Below are 25478 nucleotides of genomic sequence, written 5' to 3' on the forward strand. Positions count from 1 at the left end.
GCCAGCTGGTGCACCCCAGATCTCAGAGCTTCCAAGCACGAATACCACCAACTCGAGAGGCAATGGCGCGGCTCTGTAACTACCCCCAGAGCATCAAAGAAGTCAAGAGAGTGGCCTTCACAACCCGCAGCAACACATCAGGCAACCACACAAAAGAACTCTTCAAGAGAGTCAAAGAATTCTCTAACTCGACAGCCACAGAGAACACCATTCCCCCCTTTCAAGAACTCTCAAACACCCCCTCAGACTACTTCCCCAACAAGATTGCCACCATGAACAACAACTTCGACACTCAACCCTCAGCCCTCATCCTCTACAGCCCTGGCCAACCAAAGCTAACCAGCCGAACAATCACCACCTCGTCCTCATTCGCCACCCAGACCACCTCTGCCATCATATCATCCATCCACTAAGGGGCACCCACCGCTGCCTGCTCCCACCTCCTCTTTAACCTTGGATCCAACCCAGTCAGCCCAGCACGTACCAGCATCATCAATTCCTCTATCTCCACAGCAGTCTTCATGGACAGCTGGAAACAAGCTCAGGTCAGAACCCTCCTAAAGACTCGGTCCCCCGAAACCAGCAAACAAAAAAATTATCTCCATCCTCTCCTACATGGCCAAAGTACTCGAGAAGGTCCTCAACCACAAGCTCACTGAATAACTGGAACAGAACCACCTACTGGACACCTCCAAAACAGGATTCCGTGCAAACCACAGCACAGAGACCGCCCTGATTGCTGCCACAGACGACATCAGGATCCTCCTCGACCGCGGAGAGACTGCAGCCCTGATTCTCATTGACCTTTCTGTAGCGTTCGACACCTTGTCCCGCCACACCCTCATCAACAGACTCTAAAGCATCGGCATATGACACAACTACATCAAGTGGATCGCCTCCTTCCTGACAGGTCGCACTCAGATCATCCAGTTGCCTCCCTTCACCTCGGAACCAAAGGACATCATATGCGGCGTACCCCAAAGTTCATCCCTCAGCCCCACCCTTTTCAACACCTACATGACCCCCCTCGCAGACATTGCCAGAGCCCACAGCCGCAACATAATCTCATGTGTAGACAACACTCAACTCATGCTCTAGCTCTCTAAAGACCCCTCCACCACAAGGACCAACTTCGGCAACGCCATGACCAACTTAGCCAACTGGATGAGGGACAACTGCCTTAAACTCAGCTCCGAAAAGACAGAAGTATTCATCCTCAAGAAGAACACTTCCATCTGGGACCACAGCTGGTGTCTGACTGAACTCGGACCCACACCAACAGACCTGGCATGCAACCTTGGCATTCTACTGGACAGCCAAATGACCATGAAATGGCAAGTCAACTCACTTGTCTACACCTGCTTTTACACCATCTGCACTCTCCGCAGAATCCTCTGATGGATCCAAACCGACACCAGAAAAAACACCACTCAGGCCCTCATCACCAGTTGCCGCGACTACAGCAACGCTCTCTACGCTGACATCTCCGCCCAGATCCTCAGACGACTCCAAAAGATATACAATGCGGCCGCCTGACTCACCCTTGACCTCCCTAAAATGACCCACAACACCCCCCACCTCAGATACCTTCACTGGCTCCCCAACCAGAAGGGATGTAGTTCAAGATCCTCACTCACGCCTGCAAAGCCCTACACGACCTAGGACCGGTGTACATGAACCATGGACTGAATTTCCATTGCCCCACAAGACACCTACGCTCTGCCGAGTTAACCTGTGCAGCACCCCACACTCACCGCCGCTCCTTCTCCTACATCGCCGCCAAGACCTGGAACAACTTGCCCCTTCATCTCCAAACACCACCCTCCGTGCAGGAATCCAGAAAGAATCTCAAGACCGGGCTATTTTACTGGGTTGGGGTGATAGTGCTGCACTATACAAATGCTTTTGATTTGACCAGTGGTTCTAGGCAGTAACATGCATCAGTGGTCTCTGACATTATAAACACCAGTGGTTCTAGGCAGTAACACGCATCAGTGGTCTCAGACATTATATACTTCAGTGGTCCTGGGCAGCATATCTATAAAAAGCCTTATGAGGTCTGTGTCACAGTGACCTCAGGAACCACAATGAACGGCCCATGGAAGTAAATGCTCTGCAATTTCTTGCAAAGTAGTGACCAATAATAGCCTCACTCAGCAGTGAGAATGAATAGCCCTACATTAGTGGCTTCATACATTAGCAAGCATCAATAGCCCCACACAGTAACAAGCATCAATGGCCCACACAGTAACAAGCATCAATGGCCTGCACAGTAAAAATCATCATTGGCCCCACACACTAACAAGCATCAATGGCCCCGCTCAGTAACAAGCATCAATGGCTTCGCACAGTAACAAGCATCAATGGCCCCACACAGTAACAAGCATCAATTGCCCCACACAGTAACAAGCATCAGTTGCCCCACACAGTAACAAGCATCAATGGTTCCACAAAGTAATAAGCATTATTGGTCACACACAGTATTAAGAGGCAGACATGAGCAAGATCAATGGATTCACACCATTAACAATCAGGGCGGGAAGTCATCCCGGGCAGAGCAACACAGGCTGCCGGAGAAGGGCCACTCTCAGGAGGGACATGTGAAGCATGATGTGGTGCAGGAGTTAGCAGCAGCTCCACGGCTGCTTTGATTTCTCATCTCTCCTTCCTCCCTCAGCCAGGCCGAGTCACAATGAGAATGTCATGGTCCTCGCCTAAGCATTGGCTCCAACCATAAATTATTGATGGGACTTGAACTCTGAGAGCCCTTATAACATGGCCGCCATGTTCCTACACGTGCAAGATTGTGGGCTCTGCTATGTGGAGCCAGGTCCAGCCCAGTGAAGGAGCAGGAAATGCGCCAGGCATAGGGCGAAGGTCAACAACAGCCTATGACAAACCAGGGCGGGTCGGTCGTCTCCATGGAGAATGCCACCAGTATAGCAGCCCCTTTGTCTCAAACGTACAAATGGCAAGAGAGGAATTATTTTATTCCAGGTGCTGCAGTGCCTGCAGAGGGACCTTTTTCCATTGACAATGCAGCCCATGCATGGCAACAGCACTCTGCTTTCCTAGGCGACAACCTGGATTAGCTGTGATGTCATTAATGGAGCTCGGCCACATCGAGGCAAAAACTAAAAAGTGGGCATTGACAGAGATGATGGAGGCACATTAATACTATTTGATTAAGTTTTTATACCCTTTGGGCCAAAGTTAATAGCATCTCTTCAAAAGCCTGGATGCCTGGGAGGGGGTCTGGGGGGTGGTGGTGGTGATGGTGGTGGTGGTGGTGATGGTGGTGGTGGTGGTGATTGTGGTGGAGGTGGTGGTGATGGTGGTGGTGATGGTGATGATGACGATGGGGGTGAGTGCAGGGATAAACATATGAACAGCCTGGCATTAATGATGAGAGCTGCATGACTGGATAGGCTGAGCCTGGCAGAGCTGACAGATTAGACGTGCAGAGAAGGTGGAGGAGACATAGCTAGGGTAGGGTAAAGCTGGAAAACTGAGAATAAAATGAAAAGCCTAGGAGGAAGGCAGTGACGGTGTCTTACCTGTGTCAGGTATTCCAACCCCGGAGGTATGTTGGGCAGTGCCGCCATGTATGGCACTGGCTGAAAGCCTGAGGCTCCAGCTGCTTGGTGTGACTGCGGCTGCCCAGCCTCGGTGCCCTGGTACCGCTGAGGCTGGTACTGAGGCTCGTACTGAATTTTATCACCTGATGGGGAAGAAGGACAAGACAGCATTAACCACCCACCTCTCCTCCTTACCCTGCCATGGAACTGTCACTACTATTATTTCCGGGTGGCTCTAAATGAGCATTGACTGTGGGCTTGTTTTTAGATTTTTCACACAAAATATGTAATGAGCCTACAAACCTCCATACTTTTATAATTAAATGTACTTTATTTAAATGCATTTTAAACTTAAATGCATTTTAAACTTAACATATGCTTCAGGAATTTATAGACTAGTGCAAGCTTTTTACGGGGCTATTCCGGTCTAACGCATTTCTATCACTCCCTATCACTCCCTCGTCCTGGGAATTTAACCAAAGTGTTTTACAGAGAGCAGAGTTATCATCCTTCATCCAAGCTCTCTCACCCCTGTGTAGTGACCTGGGTCAAGGGGGCACTAGGACCCTGCACCCGACCGTGGGGAGGGGACAGAGACAGGACACGAATTCCGGTCAGGGAGCGGGGAGGGATCAGTACGGGACACGAGGGCAAGAGGAACGGACGTACATGTGGGCACAGCAGAGAAACCAATAAAGAGTGGCGTAACCACCTACCTGTCTCTGCGTGGGTCATTCCCAGAACACGACAACTGGCGACGATCAGGTGGGATCGGGAATCGACATTAGAAGCGTGTGCCCCTCGATGACGTCCAAACGGAGCCAGGAGTCCACCCCGGTCAGCTGACTGTCAGAACGAAAAACCGTGTCGTCGGGAGCTCATCTGACTCCAAGAAGACGAAATAAGGAGCCTACCCTGGTCCATGTGGCGACAAAAAAAGAAGACGCGAAATCGGGAGGAAAGCTGAGCCAGAAGCCCACCTTGGTCTGCGTGCTGGCGCCTGCAGCGACATCGGGAGCCCACCCCGGCCGCATCAAGTGAGGTGAGGTGAACGGGAGGCAAGAAAAGCACCCGACCGCGAAAGAAGCCGACTGCCAACTGCCAAGACAGCCTTGAGCTTCCCACGTACAGATTTCAAGCGAAATCTCGCGAGAGCTCGGCGGCCATCTTGGAGTCAGGCAGAGCAGCCAATGAGAGGCTGAGGAAGACCCGGCGGCCATCTTAAAGTCAGTTCATACAAGGAATACCAAATCTCACCCACCAAAATCTCGACGGCCATTTTAAGGTCAGGAGGGGGAGCCAATGAGGAGCAAGGAATAGGAAGAGGCCATTTTGAGGTCAGGCAAATACTGAAAAGGCCCAAAAAGAAGAAAAAGGGTGATATAAAACAAGAAAAAGGGCGAAGTAAAAGGAAAATACAATGGAATAAGAGGAAACACCACCAAATAAAGGAAGAAGGAGAGACATAAAGGAATAATTGAGGAAAAAGAAGAAACTACAAGAAAAGAAGTCCGTACGAAAAGACCTACACAAGAGCTGAACAAGAAAATGACTGATCCCGCAAGTGATAAGAACAATGCGCAGGCCATATTTTGCAGACCACTACCATTCAGCCTGTCGGAACCACAGATAGGCATCAGGTGGGAACGATGGATTTGGCAATTTTAACGATTCATGCGTGCCACAGACATCGCCGAGGCTAAACACATTGACCTGTTTCTAAATTTCGTAGGGGATGAAGTGGAGGACCTGCTCATAACATTTGCCAGCGATCAAACAGCGACGTACAAGGGACTGATAAAGTGTCTCACAGATAAATTCGACCGGCAAAGAAACACAGACTTCGAGAGGTACACATTTAACACCGCGCGTCAACGAGCAGAAGAATCCCTTGATGTTTTCGCAACAAGACTGCGAAACCTGGTCACGTATTGAGAGTTCGACAAGTTTGACAATGAACAAGCAATACAACTGCGCATCATTGAGGGTTGCCAGTCTGTGGTGTTCCGCTCACGTATTTTGAAGGAACCAACGACGCTGGAGAAAATACTGACAATGGCCCGAGCGGAAGCGAGAGCAAAGACACATGCCAAACAGATGGAGCTAGGAAAAGAAAGAAGAGCGGAGCAAGTGAACCGTGTAACGGGAAACAGCAATAAGAAAGACAGCACACTGCCACCGCCAATGAAGAAGCATGAAAGAACGTGCTATAGGTGCGGACTCGAACTTCCACATGGTGCGTGCCCGGCAATGGGCCAGAAATGCAGGAAATGCAAGAGAGACAACCACTGCGCCACAACCACAAGCGCCTGCATGAGTAGACAGTTTAAAAGTGAGCGAGGAAGACCGGCGAGACAACGAGCGGTAACGAGCAGATATGCCAAGAATATGGAAACGGCAAATCGCAGCCCCTCAGATGAATCAGATGGAACAGTGACGCCAGAAAGTGCGGAACAATTGTATCTGACGTCAGATGCACCTACGGAAGAACAAAGACCAGAGCACAATCTTGTGGAGAAACATCAGATCAAGAAAACAGCAACAGTGGACATTGAAGTAGGAAGACACAATACACGTTTTTGTGCTCGATAGTGGGGCCACGTGCAACATAATGTGCATGTCGGAGTACGAGAGGATGAAAATAGGACCGCCACTATCGCCATCCACCGTTGATGTGTTCACCTGGGGCTCAAAGAAGCCAGTGGAAAATATGGGGAAGTTCACAGAGACATTGACGTACAAAGACAGATCATGTAAAGAGGAGATACATGTGCTACGGGGAGACATCTCAGCACCATGCCTGCTGAGCAACGTCACAGCGCAGGTAATGGGCCTCCTAGCAATGACATACCACATGTCAGAGAAACTGAACATTTTACAAGAACATCCGGCCTTATTACAAGGCCTAGGAAAATTAAAAGTGAACCAAATTACACTACACAACAACGAGGCGATCAAACCTGTGGCTCAGCATCACCGTCGCGTGCCCATATACCTCCAACCTCAAGTCGAAGAGGAAATACAAAGTCTACTGGCACAGGACATCATTGAGCCTGCAGAAGGGCCGACTCCCTGGGTGTCTCCAATAGTCTCAGTTAAGAAAAAGAACACCTCAAAGATTCGCATATGCGTGCACATGAGGATACCAAATACAGTCATTGAGAGGGAACGACACCCTGGGCCACACCTCAATGACATGATAAGCTGCCTCACTGGCGCATGCCGATTCTCGAACCTGGACCTGTGCAAAGGGTACCATCAACTGGAGCTTGTACAACCGCCAGACTACAAACTAGGAAGTGTATAAAAGTAAAATAAGACAGCTGACCTATTCCATCGATTCAGCAATGATATGGGACAACTTTCCCATATCCATCAGGATGGCCCCAATTTTGGAAAGAGTTGAAGACTCACATCTTTAAACAACACAACATCACAATGCATTAACAGTCTAAAAACCAGCCCCTCTCTCGTATCACTTGGTGACTGTATGCTTGACTTTGACTCTGTACAGAGCTTTTCTGCCTGTAAGCTAGGTTTGCGCTATAGAAATACCACATGCATACATGCATACATAGATTCATACATGCATATATACATACACATATTAATGCATACATACATAAATACATTCATACATGCATATATATGCATACATACATATATTAATACATACATACATGATTACATACATAGTTACATTATTACGTACATTCATACATTTAATAATACAAACATACATACATATATGAATACATACATATAATAAAATGAAATGAAATGAAAAGGGCATTTATAAAGCGCATGGCTACCAGAAGGTCTCCCAGCGCTAGGCATGACTAGTGAACGGGTGGGTGAGACAGAATAATTGGTTTAAAGGAAATAGAAGGGTTTTGAGTTGTTTCCTGAAGGCGAGATGACTAGACTCTTTTCGGAGGTGGAGGGGCAGGGTGTTCCAGAGTCTGCCTGCATTCAGAGAGAAGAGTCTACCGCCACTTCTGGCTCGTTTGATTCTGGGGGTCTCGATTAGGTAAAGATCATCCGAGCGAAGCTTTCTCCTTGCTTCATATGGATGTATTATGGCCGAGGTCAGGGGAGGGCCTATCTCCTGTAGGGATTTGTGTACAATGCATAGTGATTTGAAGCTAATTCGCTCTTTCACTGGAAGCCAATGTAGGAGAAGGAGGGCGGGTTTTTGCGGAGAGAAATTTGGATGTTCCCGTTAACAATCTGACTGCGCAGTTCTGGATGGTCTGTAATTTATTGATCACTGAGGTAGGGGCTCCCAAATAAAGCGCATTGCCATAATCCAATCTAGAGAGTAGAATAGATTGGACCATCATTTTCTTGGCTTGGGAGGGAGCAGGGGGAGCACTTTCCTCGCCTGTCGTCGTATATATGTATACATACCTGCATACATACATACATATATACATACATGAATACATACATACATAGTTACACTAATACATACATTCATACATACATTAATACAAACATATGCATACATACATATATACATACATACCTGCATACATATGTACATTTATACATGCATACATACATACATACATGCATACATATATACATGCATAAATACTCAATTTGGTGCCCCTGAAGTGTGTGTAGGGGGACTGCAAGCAGTTGGCCTAATGTTCACAGACTGCAGATCTTCAGGGGGCACGAGGACTCTTACCCTCCCTTCACGACCCCCCTCCCCCCCCCCCGGCCACCGCAGATGCTCTGCCCTTGGCTGGCAGTGCTCTGGTATGTTAGCGGTAAACTAGGGTGGAAATGAAGCGGTGGGTACCCAATATGGGTTTCTGTTCCACACTGAAGCACTTTTTTTTTTTTTAAATCTGTTTATTATTTTAAAGCATGGTACATCTCGCCGTCATCTGTGATCGGCGTACAGACAAACATAGAACATTGTAACAACATTACAGTTCCGGGCTAATCACAGAACACAAAGTGCACTGCTAAAATACAGCAAATGACCTGCGGCAGGCACGCAGTACCGACCAGCTAGTAGCCACCACCTTGTTAATTTACCTGGGCACAGAAGGAGAGCAAACAATATTCAATCAGCCGCATTCAGTGCCGCCTCAGCAAGAAAGCGCCTGAGCGGCTCCCAGATATCCTTGGGTCTGGAGGTGGCGGGCAACTCCTCTGCATACAGTTCTAAGTTTTCCCGACAGTATACCATGTCCGACAACCATCCACACACCTTTGGTTTAGCTGCACTGTCCCATGTAAACAGGGTGCGCCGCTTGGCCAACAGAAGGGCAACCCTCACAAACCTGCCCACCAAACCCTTTAACTGAGGCACGGAGGTCAGCAGACACACCGCGGGTTCGCACGGAAGCTCAGCGCCAGTCATTTTGTGAATGTGATGTAGCACCTCTCTCCAGTACTCAGACACTGGCCCACAGCCCCACGCCAGATGCAGAAAGTCCGCAGCCCCCTGCTTGCACCGTCTGCAACGATCCGACTCCCTCAACCCCATTCTGTGCAGTCTGGAGGGGGTATGGTATATTTGATGCAAGTACTTGAAGTGGATTATACGCAAGTTACCATTAGGGGTGAGGCGGCCCGTTAGCTGACAGATTCGCTCCCAGTCCTCAGTTGATATCTGGGGGACCAGCACAGCATTCCATTTTGCTAAACTACCATCGGGGCCATGAACCGTCTCCTCCTGTACTGCCCTGTATAATTTTGTGATTAGCTTCTTCCTGGACGGGGTCACCAGCAGCAGCTGCAAGGCTTTAAGTGTGGGGGGTTCAGCGGGGAAACAGGGGTAGTGATCTCTCATGGCCCGCCTGAGACGGTGGCAAGTGTACACAAACAGGGGTGTGGGGTTCTGTATGTATGCCATGTCCCTCTGCTCTAGATAACGGCCCTGTGTGTAAAGGTCCTGCATATGTGTTATACCCGCTTCTTTAAGTGATGTGAGAGGGCCAGCTTCCTGCGCAACTGATAAGGCCGCGTGGTGCACCAATGGCAACGCTGGCGCATATAACGGTAGTCTCTGCGTTCTGCGTCCAATCGCCTGCCAGGCCTCAATAGTCATGTCCAGTGTGTTAATCTCAGTGCGCGGCGTGTGCCGGACAGTATGCGTTAGTATACCTCTAAGTGGGGTGGGATGGGCGTCCCCGTCTTCCACCGCCACATGTGGGACAAAGCTATGCGGTCTATACCAAAAATACGCATATTGCGCCTGTGCACACAGGTAGTATACATAAAAGTCCGGCGCCGCAAAGCCCCCCCTGTCGTACGATAAAGTCAACGTTTTCCAGCTAATCCTAGGGTGTTTTCCACCCCAAATGAACCGCAGTAGTTGGGCACGCAGCGTTATGAAAAATTGTTGAGTCAGCCTAATCGGAATATTACAATATAAATATAGGAAACGCGGGAGAACAACCATTTTTATCACAGCAATACGATCCGCCAGAGACAAGGGGAGGCGTAGCCATCCGTCCACCTGTTGCACTAGAGCGTCATATGCCCTACCATAATTTTCCCGGATCACCACCGCGGGATCACGATGGACCCACACCCCGAGATATTTCACTGGTTCCGTCGTCCAAATCAAGGGATACTCCATGTGGGGCTGTGACGTGATCGTCGTAAGCGGTACGACAACCGATTTGTCCCAATTGATCGCAAGTCCGGAGTACAAGCCGAATTTAATGTATTCCCGGAGTACCGGAGATAGGTGTGTCTGGGGATCTCTAATGAACAACACCATATCGTCGGCATACATCGATATGCCCACCGGTCGGAGATTGAAATTTAGGGCGGCCGCCCTGTGACATTGCCGAATCTTGCAAGCCAGTGGCTCAAGGGCCAAGGCGAACAGGAGAGGGGACAGAGGGCACCCTTGTCTAGTACCTCGACCAATCCTAAATGGCCCCGACGTGTGGTTACCTACTCGCACCACCGCCGATATATCAGTGTATAATAGCTGGATCCACCGTAACGTGACCTCTGGGAAACCAATCCTACGTAATACGCAAAACATATATTGCCATTCCACTGAGTCGAAGGCTTTGGCCGCGTCCAGCATAACAGCGGCTGCCGATAGTTCAGGATTGAGGATATGAAACATGGAGAAAATAGTCCGCAAGTTATGGGAGGTGGACCTTTCCGGTATAAACCCGGACTGATCTGGGAGCACCAGACAGTTCATCAGGGGCTGCATTTTTGCGGCTAGAATCTTAGCTAGTATTTTTGCGTCGAGATTGATCAGCGACAGAGGACGGTAGGAGTCGCAACTGGTTGGTGGTTTATCCTTTTTGAGGAGTGTGATAATCATGGCTTGTCGCAAAGACGGGGGCAGGATGCCGGCCTCATGTGCCTCAGCATACATTTCCAAAATGTGCGGGGCAAGTAGATCAATGTACGCCTTGTAGAATTCGGCCGATAGGCCATCAGGCCCTGGGGCCTTATTGTTGGGAAGAGACATGATGGCGTCGCGGACATCGTGCACGTCTATAGGCAGGGATAAGTATTCCCTATGGGAGTTGGAGAGCCACGCACATGCTATGTCCGATAAGTAGTCAGTCATGTCCGCCCCGTTTACCTCCCCCTGTGTGGTATAGAGTGTCTTGTAACAGTCCTTAAATTGATCCACTATAGCCTGAGGCCTGAAGTGCTCATTACCGGCGGCATCCACTATTTTGTCAATCTGCTGATGGTTTGCCCGAAAGTGCAGCTTAGCGGCCAAGTTCCTGCCAGGTCGCCCTCCCTCCCCGTACGCCCTAGCCACGTGCCGCTTACCCCTGTATTTTATTTCTGTGTCGGCCATCTTTTCATATTCCGTAAGCATTGTTTGAATGCGTGCAAGCACCGCCGTGGACGGCGCTGCGTAGTAGTCCCGCTCCAACCCTTCAAGAGTTTTCTCAGTTTTTGCGAGCTGCCCCCTAAGATCTTTCAGAATACCGGCGGTGGTACTAATGCAGACCCCCCGAATCGTTACCTTGAACGCCTCCCATAGCGACGCCTGACTAGACACCGAGCCTGTGTTTTCAGTGAAATAGTTCACGATGGCCTTACTAATAGTGTCTGTGTAGATAGGGTCCTGCAGTGCCTCCGCTCGAAAGCGCCAAGTGAAGGGGCGGTGTGGGTTAGTAGGGATTCGCAGATGTAAGTATACCGGGCTGTGATCCGATAGTGTGCGCGGCAGATTGTTGACGCCGATCACCCATCTATTTGTCTCCTCACTCAATAGCCAGTAGTCCAGCCGGGACCAGCTGTTGTGGGCCGGTGTGATGTGCGTACCCATGCAAGCCTGCTCATTCCGCAACCTCCAGACATCCACCAGCCCCATCCCTGCCATAGCTTCACGGACACACTGAGCCACTTTAAGCGTGCGAGCTCCCGCCGGGTTAGACTTGTCCACTTGGGGGTTGAGATGTGTGTTAAGGTCACCTCCCCATAGCACCGCAGCCTCCGGCCAGGAGCGCACCCTAGCAAGCATTTGTGTAAAGGGGAGTGGGTCATCTACTACTGGGCCGTATATATTCAGGATCGTAACATAAGTCATGCCCAGCCTGCCCTGCACTGCCGCCCAGCGTCCCTCTGAATCAGTAGCGGTGTGTGTTGGCAGGAATGGGATACCCTTTTTGACCAGTATAGCCACTCCCCGCGCATAAGCCGAGTATGAGGAAGCGAGCCGAAACCCTGCCCATCTGTGAGCCATTGTAGCCTCTGTATGTTTAGTGAGATGCGTCTCCTGCAGTAGTGCAATCTGAATGTTATGCCTGTCCAAGTAGTGTAACACTTGACGTATTTTTTTTGGGGTGTTAAGCCCACGGACATTCCAAGTCAGGCATCGGCAGTCGTCACCCATTGTCTGTATACACCAGCACAGCTCCAGAGCCTACCACCACACTGCGCTCCGCATCACAACACGCATCTCGCTGCATCTTCTCAGCAGGCACATCAATTGACGTCCCCAATCGCATCCGGAACTGTATTGAACACCCACCCCCCACCCACTTCAGCAACCCAACCTTGCCAAAGACAAACCCCAATTTCGCACACAGAAAAACAAAAACAAAACCAAAAACAAACCCCTGAGGTAGCAATACCAAAGAAAGGTGGGGAGCACCCATCGGGGGGACGTGTTGGCTGCGAATACCTCCCAGTCTTTTGGGGGAGGGGCCGCCATACTGTGACTAATGCTCTCCATGGGTATCCCACCATCCAAAACGCCTCGCAATCATTCATTGTGCGCCTCGAGCTCCCCTAGTACAGCGACGAAATGACATCATGAGGGAAACAACCAGGGAGCCCCAATCGCCCCCTCGCATCACAGCAGCCAACTGGCGAAGACAGCGTGCACACGACACCGAGACTTGCCCGTTGCTAGATGTGAACACTTGCACCCGCTGCAACACCCCAGAGTAAGCACCAGAATGGGGCACATGAGTCAGAACAAGTGCAATACGAGTACATCGCAGGTATCAACATGTGTAACCCAGTAAGCATCCCACGTGAGTCGGCCCCACAGCAGTCTGGTAGATCAGGCCCAGGGCCAACACAGCAACGGTCCATCAGAGTAAAAGGGGCTACAGTCAGTCTTCGATCTCGGAAGTGGAAGCGGAGGGCTGCCGCCCCCTTCTCAGCGACTTGGCGTGGTCCATGGCTGCTTTCGGGTTCGTGAATATCTTAGCGGCGTCATCCTTGCCAATCCGAAGACGCGCTGGATATAGCATGGCATAGGGGACCTGTTCCTTCATGAGCAACTTCTTAACGCCGAGAAATTCTTTGCGGGCAGCTTGAACCGTGGCAGTAAAGTCTGGGAAGAAGGAGAGGACATTCCCCTGATAGGTGATCGTGGTTTTCTGACGAGAGACACGGAGCAGTGCGTCCCGATCTCTGAAGTTCAGCAGTCTAGCTATAATGGGGCGCGGTGGAGCCCCCGGAGGCGGCCGCGCATTTAAAGACCTGTGGGCGCGTTCAACAGCAAACATGGTGGAGAGATTCGCAGGCTCACAGATATCTCGTATCATCGTTTCGATGTAGTCCTCCAGACGGCCCACGTTGGTGGACTCCGGCAGGCCTAAGATTCGTACGTTATTGCGCCGAGAGCGCGCCTCAATATCCTCATTCTTGGCCTGTATCACCGCCAGCAGTCGTGCCATTTCTGCAGTCTTATCGGAAACCTGTTGGAGACCATCTTCAGTGTCCGATATACGTTGTTCCGCCTCGCCCAGGCGCACCCCCTGCTTGTCCAGCCTGGCGGAAATGGAGTCCATGCGTCCACTAAGAGCCTCTATTTTGCCATCGATGGACTGCAGGCTGGCCTGAATCGCCGCCAGTGTCGTTTCCAGAGTCGTGGGGCCCAGCGCGGCAGATTCCAGCTCCGTGTCCGGCGTCCCGGGCCGCGAGGGTTTCCCCCCTTTGCGGGGCTCGAACGTGAGCCTCGGTTGTGTTTTGTCCGATTTGCCCATGGTCAAGACCGGACCGTGTGCACCCCCAGAGCAGCGGGGAGCAGAACACAGGCCAGCAGCAGGACTCAACCGGGGCCGGAGGGGGGGGGGGGGACGGCTCGAGGTCAACTCCTCACAGTGCGCACAAGTCAGTTCCAGTCGGTCCGTGCGCCTCCAACACCCCCAGGTGACACCACAGGCCCCACGCGGGAAGCCAGCCGCATGCACTCCACAAATGTCTACATCTGTCCCACAAGTCGCAGCACTCAAATCCCTCCAGAAGCGTGTGTGGCAGGGAACCCTGTAGGGCGCCAGGTCCTACGAAGGACGTAGTGGGGTATCTCGCTGAGCGGCCGGCAATCCGCGCGCGCCCTGCCCCCTCCACTCGCAGCTCCCACGGTCACTTCTCTTCTCCGTGGACTCCACGTGCGTAGTCGCTCCAGCCGGTGTGCCCGCACAGCAGCGCGAGCAGGGTACGGGGGGGGGAGCTCGCCACCAGCCACAGGGCCCACTCACCCGTCCGAAGCCGGCAGCTCGCGTGCAGCTCGCACCGCCCACCTCACCTCTGCATCCGCAGCCGCCAGGCCACCATTCGTCTTCGTCGCTGCGGCGGTAGGGGGGCCCAGGTCGGACGCCTTCGCCGCCACTCTCCGTCGTCTCCGCATACAGCACCAGCTTCAGGTACGGAGCGCAGGGCCCCCAACTCGCCGCTGATCTACGCCGCCGCGTCTGCTCCGTACACCGCAGCCGGCTACCAAGATGGCCGCCGCGACCAGCGCGATTCTCCGATCGCCGCCTCAGACCACGGATCTGCCTCCCGACAGAAGTCTCCGCCAGCACAGTGTCCGGAGTGTCAGTCCTCCAGTCGGGCGTTAGGCGATGGGCACCCAGAGAGCAGGATAGTGTAGGATGATCACGGCGGCCGGCGGAGCAGCACTACAGTGCGGCCATCTTGCCGCGCGCCAAGCCACGCCCCCCTCACTGAAGCACTTAAAGAGGCCATCTGGTGACTGAAGTCACATTACGCCCCACAGTCCCCGCAGATCATCAAACAAAGGATCATTCTAGAAGGTCGGTTTATGGTGATTGTTGGCAGTGCAGGGTGGATTAAGAGTACTGTGCTTTTCTCTTCGGTGGGTGCCTTTTAAGCCTCTTCTTTTCTGTGTGATGTCAGTTCACAGACCTCAAGCAGAGAGTATGGAGGTAATTAGAACTATTCTAAACACCCGTCCTAGACCTGTTGTAGTTCCCACTGAATTTGTGATTGATCTCCTTGAAATAGCATTGTCTATGAATTACTTTAAATTCAATTCCACGTACTATCAACAATGCTCAGGTACATCTATGGGCGCAATTTTCGCGCCTAATCTAGCAAATCTGTACGTTGGTGCCCTTGAAGAGAAATATATCAATAACGCCTCCAATCCATTTTTTAACAACATAAGGTGTTGGAGGCGTTATATTGATGATATTTTCTTCATATGGAAAGGGGAAGATTCTGATCTGCACCTGTTCATTGAATATCTTCATGAATGTGAGTCTGCCTTGAAATTCACCTTTAACTGTGAGAAAGAGATGGTTCCATTTTTGGACCTTAAAATAAGGCATAATAACAACCACCTTAATGTTACCCTCTATCGCAAACCAACAGATAGAAATACCCTCCTTCAATACAACAGCTTTCACCCGAGGGCCTTGAAAGATGGGCTACCATACTGGCAATTTTTAAGGCTCAGAAGAAATTGTATAGAAAAGGAAGATTTCTTCATGGAAGCCAATATCCTGAGCACTAAACTAAGGGAAAGGGGGTACCCTAAGAAATTGGTCAAGACATCGATGAAACGAGCGTGGTATAGTCCCCGAGAAATTCTATTGGAGAAAACAATCAAAACACCAAATACACAGATGATATGTGTCACCACCTTCTGTCCACTGAGTACACAGATTCAAAAGATCATTAAAAGACATTGGCTCACTCTGAACACCTTGGAAGTGGGTCAAGAATTACCTATGTTTTCTTTCAGAAAAGGTAAAAATATAAGAGATCATCTGGTTCACTCTGATACCAGTATCACTAAACCCAAAACAACTATCAATGAGCTTTGGGCTTTACCACCAATAACTGGTCATTTTAAATGTGGCAGCTGTGTGGCATGTAAATTTACTTTGGAAACAAAATCCTTTTCGCATGAAAACATAAACCATACATTACGGGAATTTTCTAATTGTTTAACATCTAATGTTATATACTGTATCTGGTGTCCATGTGGATTGATCTATATAGGGCAAACTACCCAGCCAGTAAAAGCCCGTATTTGCCAACATCGGAGTAGGATACGGTGTCAGACAGAGAATGCCCCTTTGGTAGAACACTATAAGGAGAAAGCACATTCACCAGATGACATCAGATGGCAGGTGATTGAAAAAGCAAAGTTACCGACTAGAGGAGGTGACATTTCTCTACTATTACAAACCCTAGAATGTAAATGGATTGACAAATGTCAATCGACGAGTAGAGGGTTGAATAGTCTGGAAGAATGGCGAAGATTCATCAGCCTCCATTGAAAGGGTTTATAGAGATACTGGTTTGAGTAGGGATCTGCTCAATTGAATACTCTTCCTGCCTTGACGTGGAGATACTGTGATCAATGACGATGTTTGCCATAAATATATTTTGAAGGATTGGGTATGCACCTACCGCTTGGCCAGTATTGTTAAGTGACCTTATGTTATGGTTTATTGCCTGTTGCAAATGTTCAACGGAATAGAATAATCATTTAGTACATATGCAATAGATTTAAATGTAAATGATTGTTGTAAATATTGATTGTGATGTTAAAAATGTTTGATTACTGTGAGACTTTAGCTCAATTTTATATTCTTGTCGTAGGAAACGAATATCAGTCAGGCAAACTTTGTTATTTCAGGATGGCCATGAGTTAATTGGTAATCTCTTAGGTATGTGTGGACATCAGTTTCGACAGTACATTGGTGGTACTCCTTCTCACATTGTATATTCATGCTCCCGATAGGGATTATGAACCTCGGCCCCCTATTAATAGGTAACCCCATAGGTATGTGGGGATATCACTTTTGACTGTACATTGGCGGGACTCCTGCTCGTAATTTTTATCCATGCCCTACTTAGGAACGGTGATGCTGGCTGATTCCCCCAACTATTCCCAGTTCTATTGAGACAAGGTTAATCCTAATAGGTGCCCTATGTATCTAGAGAAATTAACCGCTCTAAGATGGCCGCGAGCGTTGAGAGCGCATGCGCGAACATGGGGTCGGATTCACCGGACACATCGTTACTGGTTTCAAACACCCTTCCGGGCGAAATAACTAGTCTTAATACATGATTTCCAGTATAAATAGATGGAATTAGATACCATCTAATGGAGTGGATTATAACCTCTATATAGTAATGGGGAACACTAATGAAGGTTTAGGCACTCAAAGATGGCCGTGATGATTGCCTTGTGCCAACTGAACTGCGCATGCGGGGAATGGTCCAGTTTCTATTTTTACTACCCTCGTAGGATTGTCGGCACTGCAGCCGTTGCGAAGGAGACGCTTAACTCGTCGTCCTAGAGATTTATACTTAGTAAGTCCAGTTATATCGTAGGCTAAGACTGACGCGAGTTCTAAACATCAGTAGGCATCCACTAATAATTCCCTTGGTCTTTTCAGCATTATATCATTGTTGCGGCCCATCTTTATCATGGACAAGTGAGAGAGACTTACAACTCATGTGAGTGTTCCTCTATCGTTTTTTTAGTTTTATAATTAATAACATGAGGGGTTAATTGAACCTCACGAGCTAACTATTACATTAATGGTGGTAGATACAGACCGATGATAATGGGCTCTCCAAGGGTCATAGACTGTAGCTTTAGTGGAGCAAAAAATCTTTTATCATCTCAATGAGGCTGTACTGAATTGTGTTAATCTCTTGACACAATGCCCTACTGAATTGACACGTCTGTCTATATTGTTTGTATTAGGCTGAATTGAAGAGATTTAATCCCACCCATACCCTGTTTCGATCAGTGGGTTCAACGTAGAATACTGTGGAGATACGAGACTTACATTGGTAAGCGAATCAGTAACCTACGTCCATATAATTAAATGTGACGGATGGTTTTAAATTACTACTGGCACATAAAATATCTTAATTTTCAGTCCCCAGATAACTGTCCTGAAGAGACCCCCTACCCAACATGGGTTGAAACGTCGTCGACACAAACCAAGAGAGAGCAACAAAGAATTATGTTATTGTTGAATGCCTCTCATTGTTTTTAAGACCTTTTCCCTATTCACATATTCTTCACCTTAAAGGCTATGATCACTTCACTGGGCTCTTTCTTTCACTTCCTATCCCTGTGCCTGTAGCATCAAAAATTTGTGATGAAACAATTCTTGTGAGTAAATTGCTATTCATGAAATAAATTATATTTACTTCGGCTGAAGTAAATAATTCTCAAGGTTACTGAAGTAATTTTTCAATTGATTTGAAATGTTTTTCTCCCTGCTTTTGGATTGAATCAGTTACGAGTATATAAATTTGTACTCTTTATTGACTAATTGTTTAATTAAAATAAGTTCCCTGTGAACATTGTTATTGCTTAGTTTACAGACCTCATCAGTGCAGCCTGCACATCTGAAGCACACACGCTCCTCCCACCTGCCTCCTCGCGTCAGTTGTTTTACCTGTCAGGGTAATTTATTTGATGTATGTATGCATGTATGTATTTATTTATGTATATATGTATGCATTTATTTATTTGTGTGATTTTATAAACAGGAGCCATGGCCAGGAGGCATCAGAGTGCTGTAAAACAGTCACAGACAGAGTACATTACAGACACAAACTCACATGAAGAGTAAGAGGAGATAAGCTGTGCATGAGTGTAAACCCCAAACCACCAGTGAGGGAGCACAGCTGAGACACAACCTCAAAAAGAGTGAAACAGACATTCAGGAGTGAGTGGGGGCGAAAGGAATTTGACCCAAGTGTATTTCAAAGAGCAGAGTTTTGGAAGGTCGCACAGAGGGTCGGAGGGAGGGAGTTCCAAATTCTTCTGCACTTCCGGAGAATGAATGGTTCATCATTCACTCTCGTTTGAAGGTGGGGTGCTCCTGAAGAAGGGTTTGAGAGCTTCTTGAACCTCATTGTTTACTTGAAATCTTCTATTGTTCCGTTAGGTGCGTGGGCGAAGAGAATTGCAGGGTATTGTGTGTGGAACAGGCCGTTTTAACCTGGGCTGTCGTCTTAAAAGGCAGCCATTGGACGGTGAGAAGGATGGGAGGGATGTGGTCAGATTTCTTGCACCTTGTAACAAAGCGGGCCGCAGCATGCAGCACTGCCATGAGGAGGCCTAAGTGCACTTTGGGGGTGCCCTACAAAGTGCCCCATGGTGTGCAATGGCACCGGCCATGGGTGCTACAGGGAAGGTATGGGTGTAACACAGGCCCTGCAGCTCCTGCGTGCAGGGGTGCCACCAACCTTCAGGGGCCCCTATTCAACATAAGGACCCTGAATATTCTTATGATGTGGGCGTCCGAGGGGCCCCTCAGCACATTCTGCAGGGTGGCATCATCTCAATGAGTGGAGGCTGAAGCAGTGCCAGGCTGGACTCAAATCTTTCCCTGTCTCTCTTCTCCTCCCCCCCCCCCCCCCCCTTTCATCAAAGCATCCGGTATCTTCATTGCAGAAGCATCAGCTCCTGTCACCCGGCTCCACCCTCTGGAGAGAGGCGAGCAGCCCGGGTGTCTGTGGTAATACTCCCCGGCATGGAAACTGCAGGAAACCACAGTGGGCAGGAAATCAGCCCCTGCAGCTCTACTGTAAGATACACCGATGCCAGAACAAGTCAAGCTGTGATTTCACACACCTCTGTGCAACTCTATTTGTAAATCTAGTGTTAGCCCAGGCACAGGGATGAGGCAAGCAAGGCTGGGATAGAGTCTGCTGCGAGCAAGGAGCATGTGCTGGGTTTGAAAATACAGACACTGCACCATTGACAGCTACGCGCCCGCCCAGGCAGTGCTTGGAGCAAAGCAATAACACACTCCAGCCGCTCCTTGCTCCACCCCGCTTCCCACACCGGGATGGACTGAAGATGGTTAAACCGCTTGCTGCCCGCATCTGCAGTGTTTTGGCTCCCTCTGATGTCCAAGCATCGGAACTGTAGGCATTTCGAAACAATAGTCGGATCGGCATGAGCATATCTGTATTGCTGTCTGGATTTTCCTGCCATTATAACAATGTGTTTTTTATTTTCACGAACTATTGTATTTTTAACAACAAAAAAGTAGGGAGCATGCCGTGCCTTCTGCTGACCAACACCACGTGAGGTAGCATATTTATCTTTAAATGCCTCTAACGTGAAAAAGAAAGGACTCACCCCCTCTACACAGCACCATGGAAAGAGACATAGGACTAAATGCTACTTTCTTAACAAACGTAACAAAGAAAACGTAACAAAGAAAGGACTCACCACCTCTACACAGCACCATGGAAAGAGACATAGGACTAAACGATTCTTTCCTCAACGGTCCTTTTTAGGGTGAAACTCACAGCCCTTTCCACGGTCCTAAATCTCCTAAGTCTCCAAAAGGGATGACATCTCTTCAACCTCTACAAATTGGAGATGCCTCTGACCCCACTATGCTGTCCATCAACATTGCTTATGTATCTGTTGTGTGAATCTTATGTGACCCAATGCACTATTACTGACTCGATCTGCTTACTATCATGGTCTATCTTCTTACTCTGACTTTTTACCGCGTATTATTTTGCTTTGTTCATTGATCTACCCTTATGTCTCTCTAACTCTTCTATATTTATGCTCTTGTATTACTCTCTCTTCCGGTATTCCCTTTCTAAATGTTTCCATTGATTGTTGACTCTAGCTTCTTACTCTAACTTTTTTACCGCTTATTATTTTTTTGGCTCATTGATTTACCCATATGTCCCTCTAACTCTTTCTATATTTATGCTCTTGTATTTCTCTCTCTTCCGGTATTCCCTCACTAACTTAGACATTCCACGCCCTCGCAAGCATTGTTGTTGTCTTCTACTGATCTGCTCTCACTTGCCGATTGTTTATCTATTTGATTTCAAGCTTTGCTCCTGGTATATTGATTTGCTCCATTTTTGCCAATTGTTTATCTATCTGATTGTCGATATAATTTGTTTATTTGATCTGCCCCATTTTGCAGATTATAATTCCTCGTTGGCCTACCCTATTCCTAGTCTAGCCCCCATATTTCTACCCCCCACTCTCCCAGTGCCCCCCTTGGTTCCCAATCCTCCTCTCCTGTTCTTCCCCCATTTCCTTAACTTTTCCTCACTCCACTCTCTCTTCCTCTCACGTCTACCCAACATGCCCCCTCACAGCATTGACCATCACCCCCAGGACCCTACTCTCTCCAAACATGGCCCCAACTCATGGACCATTCTCTACCCCCAATCTCTCAAAACTTCAAACATAAACTCCTTATCCGTAACCCTGAAACATTCATTGTTGATAACTACCTCAGCCTCACCTCCCCCATTATAACCAACTACATCTTTTACTCCAAACGTCCTTCCGAATGGAAAAGCATCTTCCTACAACACCTCCCAATCTCTAAATCAAATAAAATACCATATGGATTCAAAATATCCACCGCTCCCTCCTCATCCTGTCATGGTGATATCGATATCTCCAACTTCAAAACAGGTAACATCCTCATACAAGCCACGGTATCCCACCTTTCCATCTTCGAACACCACTTCAGCATAATGTCTCTCCTCCTTGACCACTCTGCGCCTAACACTCCTTCTCCCCAACTGAATAACGCCCCTCCAACCTCTCACTCCACCTCCACTCTCAACCATCCAGCTAACACCATCCTCCAACAATTGACCTCACCATCATTCTCTCTGGACCTCTCTACAGCAAACGACATTCCCCAACCACCGTTACCTATTTCCCATCCCCCTCTAATTTCCCTCTCTCCCCCTAACTTCCGGAACTCACACTCCTTGGACCCCTCCACTAAAATGGTAGCCCCAATCCCTGCCATCTACTTCTCATTCCCCTCCCATTACCCCCCTCTTCCTGACCCCCCAACCTCTCCCCCCTTCCCAAACACTCATGTACTCCTCTGTCCTTTCCCTTCAATCCCCTAACACAACTCCTCACCCCCCTCCTCTTACTCATCCCAAACACCCTCTTATCCTCCCCATCCCCCCTATCCTGCCCCTCCAGGCCCTCCTAACTCCGCCTCCCAATCCTTTATCACAACCCCTCCACCCCAGTATATCCGCTTTCCAGTCCCTCTATGCCCTTTTATCCTCTCTGACCACATCTCCTGAAGTTCTTAACCTCCTTTCTAACCTAGCCCAACCCCTCACACCTAACAGCCCGACACCCCTCACTCCACACCCAATACCCTATCTCCCCCTCACACATCAGTCCACCCTCTGCAACTAACGCAGACCACTCCCTACCCCCAGATCATTCCCTTTCCCTCGCCCACGCCCCTTCAGTTCCTCCCTTTACCCTAATTGCCTCGAGCCTACACAACATTGAACTCAACCTATCTAATTTGATTACTGAACCCCTCTCACCTAACAGCCCGTCACCCCTCACTCGACTCCCACTACCTTATCTCCCCCCTCACACATCAGTTCACCCTCTGCAACTAACCCAGACCATTCCCTACCCCCACACACGCCCCTTCAGTACCCCCTTCACCTCAACTGCCACAAGCCTACACAACACTGAACTTAACCTAGCCAACCTGATTACCGAACCCCTCACACCTAACAGCCCCGTCACCCCTCACTCCACACCCAATACCCTATCTCCCCCTCACACATCAGTCCACCCTCTGCAACTAACCCAGACCACGCCCCCTTGGTACCTCCCTTCACCATAATAGCCCAGAGCCTACACAACATCGAACTTGACCTCTCTAATTTGATTACTGAACTTTCTCAATTCAGGAAAGATTTTATCTTCCTCAGCTCCAGAAACCTCCCTCACCATAAATCACCCCCTCCAAAAAATCCCTAACACCAAACACAATCATTGGAGATCGACTCCTCTCCGCTGCCGTATACATAGACCTCGTCGCACCTCGACCATCTCTCCCCGTCCGACCTCTCCGACCTATGCAACTCTTACCTTCCTAGTTTACCAACCACCAATCCTCCACTCCCCTACTCCCACATCCCTGTTATCCTAGGGACTAATAGAATCCCCTCCTCCCCCGCTTCCCCCAGACCACCACCCCAACTCATGTCGATCCACTCTTGCCCACCCACCTTATGCAACCCCACACCACTTACATGTATGCTTGTTAACTGTTGCTCCGCAGTCCAACATGCCACGGAAATTTCGGAAATTATCCTGAGTGAATCCATTGACATTGCATTCCTCATAGAAACCTGGCTCAATGGCCACTCAACGAGCATACTTGACCTACTCTCCCCCCCGGGATACTCTATTCTTAGAAAAGATAGACCTGACAGAGTTCGGGGTGGTCTAGCCATTATCTTTATAAAATGAACCTCAGCTATCCCCTGTCAATAATTCTGGCTACAACTCCTGCGAATACCTGGAAGCTGAACTGACAACTCAAAATTCCCACCCAATTTGTCTACACAACATCTATCGCCCCCCTGGTGCCCCCCAGCCCTTCATCGAGGACTTATCGGAGCTCCTGACACAATCCTCATTTTCCAACTCAAAAAATCTCTTTCTTGGGGTTCTTAACCTCCATTGGAACGATACCGATGACCCCACTATCTCCCTCCTCACTAATCTACTTGAGATCAATGAACTCAAACAACTATGTCTGCCCCAACACACACCAAAGGAGCCACACTTGACGCCATTCTTTCCAACGAAGATCTGGCCTCCGTGACAAATATCGTCCCCATTGACTGGTCTGACCATCATCTTTTACTGTTCACCATTTCTACCAATGCAAATCTCCCTTCCTCCAAAATTAACAGACCTAAGACATTGAACAGAAATCTAAAACGTATCCCCCCAGGTTTTCTTGAGTCTAAACTCCAAGCTCAACTTCTTCTCATTTCCCCCTCACAAAATGCGAATGAGCTCACTGAACACTTCAACAATACTGTCACCGGTATCCTTGACCAATTGGCCCTGCCTAAACTCAAAAACCAAAGAAACACCCCCTCCAGCTCTTGGTTTAATACCGAGCTTAATAATGAAAGACGGTAACTCAGACTGTCGGAAAGAACCTGGAGACATCCCTCTCCCTCCCATCTTGCACTCCTCAGAAGTGCTAGATCCACGTACAAAAAACACATCTTCAAGGAAAAGGCATCCTTCTTCTGCACTCAACTTGATCGTGCCAAAAACAGACCTAGGGGACTCTTTAAAATCATTTGAAACCAAACTTCCCCCGCACCTCCAAATCTGATTGCCTCCTCTGCCAGTTGTGAAGAAATTTCCCACTTCTTCTCGGACAAAATAGCCAAAATTGACCAATCCTTCCTTCCCACACAGCTCCCCTCCAACTCCCAATGCAAACCCGTCCTCACCTCCAATGCCTACTCCACATACCCTCGACCAGTTAACCCCTTCTCTCTTCCACCCACTATCCTACCGCTCCCCAGCGACTATCCTCACCTACCTACTTCCTCCCGCCCCCTTAACCACTCCTCACACCTATCCCCTACCACATCTCCGGAAACCAACTCTCCTAACTCACAATTAAAGAACAATGCCTCCTTGCTCAACTTCCTCCCTGTGACTGAGCTAGAAGTCCTTAAGATAATTGGTAATCTTAAACCGTACTCCCACACAAAAGACCCCTTACCCTCTAACCTTGTCCCTGCCCTTAAGCACATCATTCACTACCCCATACTGGACCACAATCATCAACACCTCTCTCTCCACTGGCTGTGTCCCCACCTCCCTTCCACTTGGACAAATCTCCCCCATAATCAAGAACCCCAATGCTGACCCCAATGACCTAAACAATCTCCGCCCCATCACTAACCTCTTCAAAGGTCCTTGAAAAATGTGTCCTACTACAACTAAATAAATACATCGAAAACTTCGACCTACTCGACCCCTTTCAATCAGGTTTACAAGAAAGGCTGCAGCACCGAAACGGCAATGCTCAATGTCGTCGATGACATCCACCACTCACTTGATATTGGCGAGTCTTGCCTTCTTATCCTCCTTGATCTCTCCGCAGTGTTCGATACAGTCAACCCTTCAACCCTACGTAATATGCTTAGGACCCGTTTCGGCCTTAATGGTACTGCCCACAAATGGTTTGTCTCCTACCTACAACACAGAACTCAGCAAATCAAAATTAAAAACTGTCTTTCTAACCTCACCCCTATCTCCCTTGGAGTCCCCCAAGGATCTATTCTCTCTCTCTCCCTCTTTAACCTCTTTATGGAACCCTTCACCCTCATTCT

The 25478-nt window shown here is 48.8% G+C and overlaps 1 protein-coding gene across 3 annotated transcripts in view; it reads right to left on the minus strand.

The window, feature by feature from the left end:
- LOC146782962 (phospholipid scramblase 3-like) overlaps positions 1 to 25478 on the minus strand; it is a 102866-nt gene that overhangs the window by 63959 nt on the left and 13429 nt on the right. For 2 of the 3 annotated variants that reach the window (XM_085638090.1, XM_085638091.1), the window contains exon 3: positions 3558 to 3721. In XM_085638090.1, coding sequence (XP_085494216.1) covers positions 3558 to 3721 — 164 coding nt within the window. Of the gene's footprint in view, positions 1 to 3557; positions 3722 to 20424; positions 20446 to 25478 lie in introns of those variants that run through there. The other variant, XM_085638089.1, reaches the window with a different exon arrangement.

The sequence above is a fragment of the Triturus cristatus genome, chromosome 12, assembly GCF_964204655.1.
Source record: "Triturus cristatus chromosome 12, aTriCri1.1, whole genome shotgun sequence".
Lineage (NCBI taxonomy): Eukaryota > Metazoa > Chordata > Amphibia > Caudata > Salamandridae > Triturus > Triturus cristatus.